This window comes from Neophocaena asiaeorientalis, unplaced genomic scaffold, assembly GCF_003031525.2.
Source record: "Neophocaena asiaeorientalis asiaeorientalis breed wild unplaced genomic scaffold, Neophocaena_asiaeorientalis_V1.1 scaffold605, whole genome shotgun sequence".
Taxonomy (NCBI): domain Eukaryota; kingdom Metazoa; phylum Chordata; class Mammalia; order Artiodactyla; family Phocoenidae; genus Neophocaena; species Neophocaena asiaeorientalis.
Genome location: NW_020172214.1, coordinates 204,461 through 215,247, shown reverse-complemented (window position 1 = coordinate 215,247; position 10,787 = coordinate 204,461). Strand labels below are relative to the sequence as shown.

Below are 10,787 nucleotides of genomic sequence, written 5' to 3'. Positions count from 1 at the left end.
TATATATATATATATATATATATATATATATATACTATAACTACTGTAATCTACTATAATGACTATAAACTACTATACTATACCTGTCTCCAAGGTAGGCCAATGTTGCCACCTTTCATGATAAAATGGAATGTTGTTAATTATTTCACTAGATACCAAACTACATTTCCTCAATAATTAATAATCTAGGAAATACAGTCAATAACTATGTCATATCTTAGTATGATGACAGACGGTAACTGGACTTATCATGGTGATCATTTAGAAACATATAGAAATATCGAATCACTATGTTGGGTAACAAGAACTAACATAGTGCTGTAGGTCAATTATACTTCAAAAGTAAATAAAGACACAAACAAACTCAAAAAGAAAAAGAGATGAGATTTATGGTTACCAGGGGAAGGTGGGTGGGGCATGGGGTGGGGGAAGTGGACGAAGGCCATCAAAAGGTACATACTTTCAGTTATAAGGTAAATATGTACTAGGGATATAATATATAACATGATAAATATAATTAACACTGTGGTGTGATACATATGAAAACTGTTAACAGAGTAAATCCTAAGAGTTCTCATCACAAAGAAAATATATTTATTTTCTACTTCTTTAATTTTGAATCTATATGAGATGACAAACGTTCACTAAACTTATTGTGCTAATCACTTCATGATGTATGTAAGCTAAATCATTACGCTGCATACCTTAAACTTAAACAGTGGTATATGTCAGTCATATCTCAATAAAACTGGAAGACAAATTAAAAATAAATAAATAGATAAATAAATTTGCTACATACAAACAGAATGCAAAATTTGGAGCAAATGAAGCAAAAAATTCTCTTTCTTTTTAAAGAATTGCTATTGGATAAATAACTTCTGTTCTTTCTCTAACCGTTTGACACTTCCTTTCTGCTTGTTTTATCCTTTAAATACAAAATTTTCTGGCCTAGCCATCTTCACAAGTACATGTTCTCAAGGGACAAGTTCACACTGAAAATAAAAATCATAATACTTGCTAACATGTATTGACATGTACCTGACACTTCACGTTCCAGGCTGTGTTCTACATACTTTATTTGTAGTAGTTCATTTTAACTCATAAATGTTTGAATAGCTGTTGCTTTTATCACAATATTACACCGAGAAATGAATGTACAAAAAGGTGAGGTAACTTGGCCAAGGTTTCCAAATTTTCAACTTGACTAATACAACAAATTTAACAGCGGTTCCAATCCCAGCACAGCCTCATCCCTAAACCTTAGCACTTTGACACCAGTTATTTTTCTGACCTCTCCCTCATAATTTGTTCAATTTTATTTGCATATCTTAGCATATATTTTAAACATGTGGTCCCTGTCTCAGTTACCTTTGTTAGAAACTGAATAAAATCTTAACCTCTATCATCAATGGGGAATATTAAATAAATTACAGTACGTTCCTACTGTGAAATATTATACAGTGATCAAAAAGAATGAGGCATATACAAATACGGTAACATGGAAAGTTGTCCATGACATATTGTTGTGTAAAAAGAGAAAATGATAAAACAAAGGATCCAGCAAACAAATGCCAGACACCTATATATGCCAAAGTATACAAAAAAATATCTGGAAGACTATAGGTCAAACTCAAGAAAAGGACTGGGGAGTGGGGAAATGAGGAAAAGTTATAATGTGATCTTACATGCTTGTGAATTGTTTACTTTTTTATAATGGGTTCATGCCATTTGTATAATGGAAAAAAATAATGTGAAACAATGGGCTAACAATATTTGATAATGCCGTTATTTAGCTAGATTTCCCCTCATTATTATTCCATTTTATTTTTCTGACCTTATTTTCCTTTCCTTTCTCCATACACAACCTGGGTGCCAATTATACTGGGCTTTTTCTTTTCTAAACATTTTCTTATGCTTCCACCTCAACCCAGAGTAATTTCCTTTTCTATAATTTTAATCTCTCTAAAGAAAATCATGCACATATTATATTTTGGTACATAATTCATAAAAGGAAGAGTCCAAATATTCAGGAAATTTTCTGCATTTTGAATCAACAAGGTTTAATGAATTAAATATACTATTTCCTGAAGTTTAAAGTTGTAGAAAATAATAAATAGTTTAAAAGTTTCTGAATAATTATATTTCTTTGTAAAAAGATGGTTTACTTAAACATTAAGGATATTGTGACAGGTTTGAATGATATGGAGTGGAGTGGAGTGTACACACACAAAAAGAAAAAGACACATTTCATTCTAAAAATTAAAAAACCGAAAAACAAGTTTCTTACCATTGTGAGAGTAAATGGATGGTTTTCCAATGCAGACACACTGGGACAATGTAGAACAATATACTAAAAAGCAACAAACAATTTTTAAATGACCAGAAAAGAAATCCAAATAGTCTAATGATGCTAATTTTCAAAAAACATGTAAAGATAAGGGGTACTTTAAAAGTTTCCGGACACTGACTCACCTGGCCAGGTCTTGCTTTAAAATTTTCTTTGACCATTCGGATTTCCATGACATCTGAGGGATGACTTATGACTGAGATGATGGTGACTGGTTTATTGCTCCGGATACACCTATAAAGCCTTTCAGCACAATACAGGCACAAAGGTCCAGAAATCCAAAGCCAGGTCTAACGGAGAATTTTTGAAATACACTTTAAGAAACACTTGTATTATAAGAATCTTTATATCCTGCCCAACTGCTTATTTGACACATTACAGTAATAATACAGTAATAATATATATATTTTTAGCATTCAATAATAAACATTTATTTCTTGGTAACACATCTGTAGGACAAGTGGGGTGTTTGTTCCATGTGTCACATTATAGGACCAAAGCTTGAGGAGCAGTGGCTACCCCAGGCATGCTCTTGCCATGGTGCTGGTAGAAGTACAAGAGGACAAGCCCAATCAGACAAGCACACACATCATATCCTCTGCTCACATCACGTCCACTGGCATCCCATTGGCCAAAGCAAGTTACATGGCCAAAGATATGGAACACTTCATGAGTTTGCCTGTCATCCTTGTGCAGGGGCCATGTTAATCTTCTCTGTATCGTTCCAATTTTAGTATATGTGCTGCTGAAGTGAGAACAGTAATATTTTAATCTGTATTTTAAATAACAAGGTGTAAAGAAAAATGCGTAAAAAACAACAGATGCTCACTGCAACTTAAACAAGAGTAAAGTATGAAATAAAAGGGGAAGTAATATGAAGACCCTACCCTCTAGCCATTGCTAAGGGTATAACTACCATTAACAGGTAAGCATATGTTGTTTCATATATCCTTCTGTGCACACCAGAAATATATATTGTATATATATACAATATCTTTATCTAACAAGAGAAGAAAGGGAAGTAAAAGCTCAAATAAATCTGAAGATGATTTTAACAAAAATGTACCAGTTCAATGTTTGTTAAAAAAATGAGAACCATAGATATTGTTAATGCACACAATGTATATGCATAATGTACATATACAAAATGTATACCCAATGTAAAATATGTATATGCACATATTTTTAAATATGGGTATACCACATGTGTTGTTCACAACTTACTTTTACGTAATATGAATAGCAGATAATATTTAGAATTTGGAAACCATGACAATTTTGCACGTGTGCTGGAGGGATAGCCCTGATCCCAGGATAACTGCATAACCTGTGTAGCCAACCTTTCTCCTACAGCTGCATACTTTACCTCCCTCAACACCTGGAAGCCTCCAACCCAAACTTATTTTCATGGTCACTTCTTTAAACCTTATTTACAGAGTTATTCCAGAACTATATTCTTCCACGCAAATCATGCCTCTTCCTCACATTTGGTTAGAAACTGTGTGAAAAGTAAGCATCACAGAACAAGCTCTGCAACTTTGGGACAGTCACCATTCGAGCATCAGGTCGCACACAAGTAAAGTGGGAGTCCCAATACCTGCCCTCCCTAACATATAGCATTGTGTGAAGCCCAGAAAAGCAATGAAGGTTGTAAAGTCTAATAGAAATCTAGAGGGTTATTATTAATAATAAACACAAGACTAACACTCACTCACTCCAAAGTCATCTACAAACTCGACCTTTTGACCCCCCTTTCTTCTTCTTAAAACAGACATTCAACATCACTATTCCCTCATTTTCACTTGCTACAGACAAAGAATACAGGGCATAATACCCATGTGGGCAGCTCCCACGGCCACAAGGGAAGATTAGGACCTTTATCAAACTACTGGCTGGGTCTTTGGGAAAGAAGTTTTCTAAGAGCAAATCAACAACCTGGTTTTACACTCTACTTCTCCCACATGTTAGCCTGTAGAGTTTGGTCAAGGTATTTTATGTATTTAAGCCACAATTTCCTCATCAGAAAATTGAGGATGATACTAATTACTTCAAAGAGTTGTGAATACTGAAGAAATTATGCATATAATACATTTTAGCATAGTTCCTAGCAGATGATATTAAGCATTCAATAAATTGATTTTACAGCTTAGTATTTATAATATTATATATAAAATTGTACCATCATATTAGAATATACCATAATAATTATTAGTAGTAGTACTAGTTCTTTCACTATTGTTTTCCTTATTCAACTTACTCTTCTCAATGCATAAGGAAAATATCTTTGCTACCTTTCTTGTGGCAAGTACCAGTGCCACAGTATGCAAAGATCATATGATCAGTTAAGCAGGGATTTTCTATATTCTGTAATATTCTCGTTGAGCTGTCGGCTGCCTATAATGAAACAATAGGTACTAATTTGCTATTGAAACATCCTGAAACATTCTCTTCTGCAAGAATAATTGCTTCACTACCTTCAAAAACATGTCTAAATACAATGTTGATCAATTGTTATGGAAACATGGACTTTGCAGAGACTATTAAAGACATAGAATTAATCTGACCTGTGGAAAATTAGCTTGGAACCTGGGCTCTTCCATACAAATCTTCACAAATGTGTTCTGGGTAAGCTCATCTGGTTTTGAAAATCCTCCAGGGAAAGTTTCATGAAAATGTTCTGAGAGATACTCTGGTAAGTGAATATTCTGGTAGCGGGTTCCATTAAGATTGATGCAGCCAGGAGGGTGCGTATCTAAATTAGTTTGATACTTAAGCAGCCCTCTAAAGTTAAGAAAAAAATAAAAACAAGGAGATGAAAAAGAGATTGAAATCAGAGAACAGAGTACAAGAAAATAACCTTATTTTCTTGTTAACTTTACATAGCATTTATCCAAAAGAAATGCTTCTCATTTATCTTACTTAAGAGCAATTGAGAAATCTTAAAACTTTTAATAAATTCTTTACTATGGAACTAAATCAAAAAATTTAGACGCCCCCCACAAATGCCACAAATACATGGTAGAGAAGACACATGCAATCTTTCCAAATATTCTTGAATTTGACAGCCTTTACTTCGAGTCTATTAGGCATTCATACAATCACATACAAGTTTTCACTTCAGTAAACACTATAATGATGAGTACTTTCACTATAATTTCAAACACAAATGGAAAAGTATGGGGATCATACTTGATTTGGCTAAGACTAGATAAAACAAGCCTTGTTGATTTACAGAGAAACGTTAAACAAACATAACAACAGAAACTGGAAGCTTGCATCTCCTGTGATCTGAAAACAATACACAGCAATCAGGCCCTAAACCTGCTTACTTTTCAATTTCTCCATAAACAGGACCACATAAAAGCCTCAAAATAATGAATCAGGAAGGAGAACTTAAAACCCTAAAATCCCATTCTTATTATTTCATATTTTGTGAGATTTAAGATAACCCTTCGACTTTCTGTGCTCTTTATTTCTTATAAGGAGTTAAGTAAGATCTACCTCACAGGGATCGTGCATGAAATCATAGATTATATTAAAAAAATTTTTTTGCATAAGCAAATCTTGAAGAAAAAAGTAAGATTTTGAAAAGCATTGAAAATGTTTATTTTAATTTTGAGATATTAAAATTTTGGTTTCCAAAATTATTTTTCCTCGTTGTCTGAGTATGTTTTTAAATTACCCTTCATGCTCCCAAACAATCAATTTTAGTACATTTAAAAAGTACATCTTTAAGTTCACCACAGCTATAATTTTACAAATGATATTATAAGGATGATATTTTCAAACAACAAAAACTATAACAAGAAAACTGATACTAAATAGGTCAACGACTTAGCAATGACTAAGGTAGTCTTTGGTGGAATGTACCATCTACTCAACCTGATCATTCTCCCTTTTACGCCTTTTACTTATGCTCAATTCCCTTTCTCTCTTCACTTTATTTTACTTTCTTCCCTAAAACCAGTCATTATGAAGTCACTGGAGAGCACAGAGAACACGTCAGGAGAATCTAAGTAGTGGCTGTATTACATAACATCCATGGTAGACCACACACACATTTTTTTTCAGTAATGCAGTAGATATGGCCTAGGTATGGAATAAATGAATGCATATTGTATAAATGTGAGCCAAGTACATAATCTTTTATAGAGTTCTAGTCATATAATACAACTGTGCCATTTTAATACTTGAAAAATCCATTAATTTGATGCAGCTTTTATTACAAGTAATGAGTTACCCAAACCTGTTGCTCTTATTAACTATCCCAAGGGTAGTGGCTGATGGGTGGGCAGGCCAAAAATCTCAAGCATTTTTTTCTATTGGTTGTTAAGTTGAACAAACATTGGCATAATGCAACTGGCACTATCCTAGGTGGTGCTACAGATAGTCAGATCTGGCCCCTAACACTCCAAAACTTAAAATCCAGTTTAGAAGATATCTTTAGAGAAGCTGAACATAACTCAGACCACAAATGATAATTTGAGTAGAGAGATTTGATAAGAGCTTAGTGGGCTTCCCTGGTGGTGCAGTGGTTGAGAGTCCACCTGCCGATGCAGGGGACACGGGTTCGTGCCCCGGTCCAGGAAGATCCCACATGCCGCGGAGCGGCTGGGCCCGTGAGACACGGCCGCTGAGCCTGCGCGTCCGGAGCCTGTGCTCCGCAACGGGAGAGGCCACAACAGTGAGAGGCCCGCGTACCACAAAAAAAAAAAAAAAAAAAAAAAAAAAGAGCTTAGTAATGTATAGAAGACATGAGGTCCAGTCCAGAGCAATTTGTATACATTTCACATTACCCTCACCACAGCTACATGAAATACAAATTATTATTCCCATTTTACAAATTAAGAAACTATTTTAATAAATTAATACCCTAGGGTCACACAGCTAATAAGTGGCCAAGCCAAGATTTGAACACAGGTCTGACTCAAATTCTAAGCTCTTCACCTCTTACTACACAGCATGTTAGTTCACTGGATCATTGGATCCTCACAACATACCTTTAAAAAAGTAAGGGAGGGGAAGGTCAATATTTATTAAGAAAGTATGTCAGGAATTTTGTAAACATCTATTTCCCACTTAAAATTCAAAACAAAATAACATACCAGGTGATTTTATTCCCATTACACAGATGAGAAACACAAGGCTATCGTTTAGGTCAGAGATTAATTAAGTAGTAGTCAAAGCATGGGATTCAGAAACCTGAGCTCCCTCACTCCAAAAACCTATATCATGCATAGCAAATCAGTTGGTTAAAGAAGTAGACATTAAGGGAAGGGGTTCAAAACGAACAAAAGCCTGGAAATTAGGTCAGATAGAGATAGAGAGTGTGTGTGTGTGTGTGTGTGTGTGTGTGTGAGTGTGTGTGTGTGTGTGTGTGTGTGTGTGTGTGAAGGGGCTGCTTCATATCAGGCAAAGAAATGTTATTTATTCCTTCTCCTGAGTCATCACAGCATTCAAGTGGGCATCACCCCATGTGCTAATGGTCCTTAGAATGACAAATGTTTTTACTATGCAGTACAAATCTTCAGGACAGCCCAATCAAATAAACAATGTTGCCATTCTTGGTGTATAAAGTAGCATATAATATTCTAAAATCCCTTTTAATTTTGAGAGTTTTACGTTATTTTAAGCTATTATCAAGCTTAATGGCATAGGTTACCTCTGTCTATGCCCATTAAAATGGCCTTTTCTTTGTCTCAGATTGTAGTTGTTGCCATTGAAGAAACATGGATAAGAGAGAAAAGATCTATGGGCAAACAATGATAAGAAACAAAAAATATCATTCATCAGAAAAAAATCAAGCATGGAATCTCTGGGTTTTTTGGCTAAATTAGGTGGTAAAGATACTGACGGGTTCAAAAGGAAGGACACTGGCAGGTATTAAACTTAGTATTGGAAGGATAAGTAGTACATGCCAGACAGGTGCTTGCTGCTTCAATACCTATTTCCACAAACTTCATAATACATTTGTGTGGTAAAGGTCAGTAGCCCCATCTCAGAATGAGTGAAAACATTCAGAACTGTTAAGTAATCTGCCCAAGACCACACTGTCAGTCAGTAGCCAAGTCAGAGTACAAAGGCCATACACCTCCCCATGTACTAGACCTGCTCCCCCTGCAGAATCCCCATTCTACTTATGAACAATATACTGAAATTGAAGGTCAATGTGTGCAATGAATAAACTTCATGGCTCTACATGGTTATATATCTGGAAAAGGAGGTAGTATATTTCTACCAAACCAATAATTTTATGTTATTTTCTAAGTTCAAATAAATGCAGTAACTTACTTTTTCATTGTACTAGTAAAAAATAAAACTTTTTTAGTACTGGTACAGAACTTTTTAGAAATTTCTTTGGTACTACTGAAGAAATTCTTAGAATTTGCAACCCTAGAATATAATATTTCTTTAAAAATTATATTTCAAGTCCATAAAATAATTTCACTCTGAAGAATTTTGAATAGGAATGTACATTAGATATTATAGATACTAGATTGATAGATAAAAATCAGATATCATCTTTTTAGTCCAATTACTTCACTGTGACCACATTTGTTAAAACTGAGTTCAATATTACATGTGGTCTTTGTGATTTCTTTGAATCCCTAGTACCTATATTTATTTCAGCAAACATAATAGACTTGTCTTTCTTTAGAGTTTAATGCAATCTTTTCAAATACAACAGAGCCCACTTTAATTAACACTTTAAATAACACACAGCTGTATCTATCTGACGAATAATCCTGATTTTCTTCCTTGCCCCACATCACCAGTGAGATACACCTATTTCACATTTATTATTATTTAAGTTTTGAAACGTATTAATTTAAATGATATGGCCTCTGTCTTTAAGAAGCTTAGAATTTAGTGCACTTCTATCCAACAGAACTTTCTGTGGTGGTAGAAATGGTCTAAATCTGTGCTGTCCAGCCATGGGCCACATGTGGCTATTGAGCCATTGAAACGTGGTAGTTCAGGCAAAAAATTGAATTTTTCATATTATTTCATTGTAATTAATCTAAATTGAATAGCACAACTTTAATGGGTATAATTAGGCATGAAAGCAAAAACAACTAAAAACCAAAATGAGTTATGCTATATAGATGTATAGTGACCCCTGGAGAGTACATAGAGATAATGAACTCTGATAATGACATTCTGGAAAGGGCTTCACGGGGAAGCAACTGAAGGATGTGGAGATTCTAATGTTAGAGACTAGGGAAATGGCATTCCAATATGAGGGAGGAGTATGAACAAAAGCACATTGTTTATTCCCAAATTAGTAGAAGGAATAATATCTTGTGCATTTATATATCCCTCTTATAACTACACTCACTGCCAAATCTCATCAGCCCTCCTGCAAGTTTCTTGCATGTAGTAAGTCTTCAGTGAGTTTCTAGTGAATTGATTTTAAAAGCAAATAATAACTACATAATTTGTTTGAATACAGCAAGTGCATCTAAAAGTTAAAATAAAGGGAGGGCGTCCCTGGTGGTGCAGTGGTTGAGAGTCTGCCTGCCGATGCAGGGGATACGGGTTCGTGCCCAGGTCCGGGAAGATCCCACATGCCGCGGAGCGGCTGGGCCCGTGAGCCATGGCCTCTGAGCCTGTGCTTCCAGAGCCTGTGCTCCGCAACGGGAGAGGCCACAACAGTGAGAGGCCCGCCTACCGCAAAAAAAAAATAATAATAATAAAATAAAGGGAACATTCTTATATTGTTGTACCTTTCCTAATTAAATGAAAAATCATTTGAAAGTGAAAGAAAAAGATGTTAGTGAATGGTAAGCAGGGAATATTGCCAAGTTAAGACAGTGATGTGGCAGGGAGTTGGGGGAGGAGGCACATGGCCTATGTGTGAATAGGAACACTTATTACTAATTTTTTTTAGGTATATTGCATTATGTTCTAAAAGAGAGATTTTGAAGTGTCTCTGGAATGTCTAGCGTTCTTCAATCATGAGAGATCAAGGATTTTATGGTGTATCAAAACACATAGTTGTGGACACTATTGTTTTTGCACTCATAAGGATTTCAAGATGTGCTTTCAACACTCAACAGTGTTTCCACAAAATAGGTTTCTTTCTTTCTTTCCTTTTTTCCTCACTAGGCATTATAGTTATACCACTATTTTTTAATGCCTGGCTGTGACAAAGTCATAGAAAATAATATAGTACACAGAATAAATCCTACCAGGTTAAAACATAGAAATCATAAGAACCTTTTACGGCAAAAGTTAAATATTACAAAACACTATGCCTGCCAAAAAGAGAATCACAAAATCATCTCTACTTTAACTGCAAGTTACACATTTTTAACAAATGCAGTGTTGCTTATGAGACCTTTATGTTTGTGGTGATTTTAATCCTTTTTTAAAGTGGAGAAAAAAATCCTTGTCCCATGAGGAATCTATTTTTTACCTTGTATTCTATAACATACAA

At 34.8% G+C, this 10,787-nt stretch overlaps 1 protein-coding gene and 1 non-coding gene across 3 annotated transcripts in view; both read right to left on the bottom strand.

Annotated features, from left to right (window-relative positions):
• The window catches only part of NOX4 (NADPH oxidase 4), a 142,109-nt gene that overhangs the window by 80,619 nt on the left and 50,703 nt on the right, over positions 1-10,787 (bottom strand). For both annotated transcript variants that reach the window (XM_024761781.1, XM_024761787.1), the window contains 3 exons: positions 4,912-5,128; positions 2,473-2,637; positions 2,288-2,350 (listed from right to left, as the gene is read on the bottom strand). In XM_024761781.1, the coding sequence (XP_024617549.1) occupies positions 2,288-2,350; positions 2,473-2,637; positions 4,912-5,128 (445 nt within the window). The remainder of the gene's footprint in view (positions 1-2,287; positions 2,351-2,472; positions 2,638-4,911; positions 5,129-10,787) is intronic.
• Positions 2,999-3,105, bottom strand: LOC112410956 (U6 spliceosomal RNA). Its single transcript, XR_003005540.1, has one exon. It is a non-coding gene; the product is annotated as a U6 spliceosomal RNA (small nuclear RNA).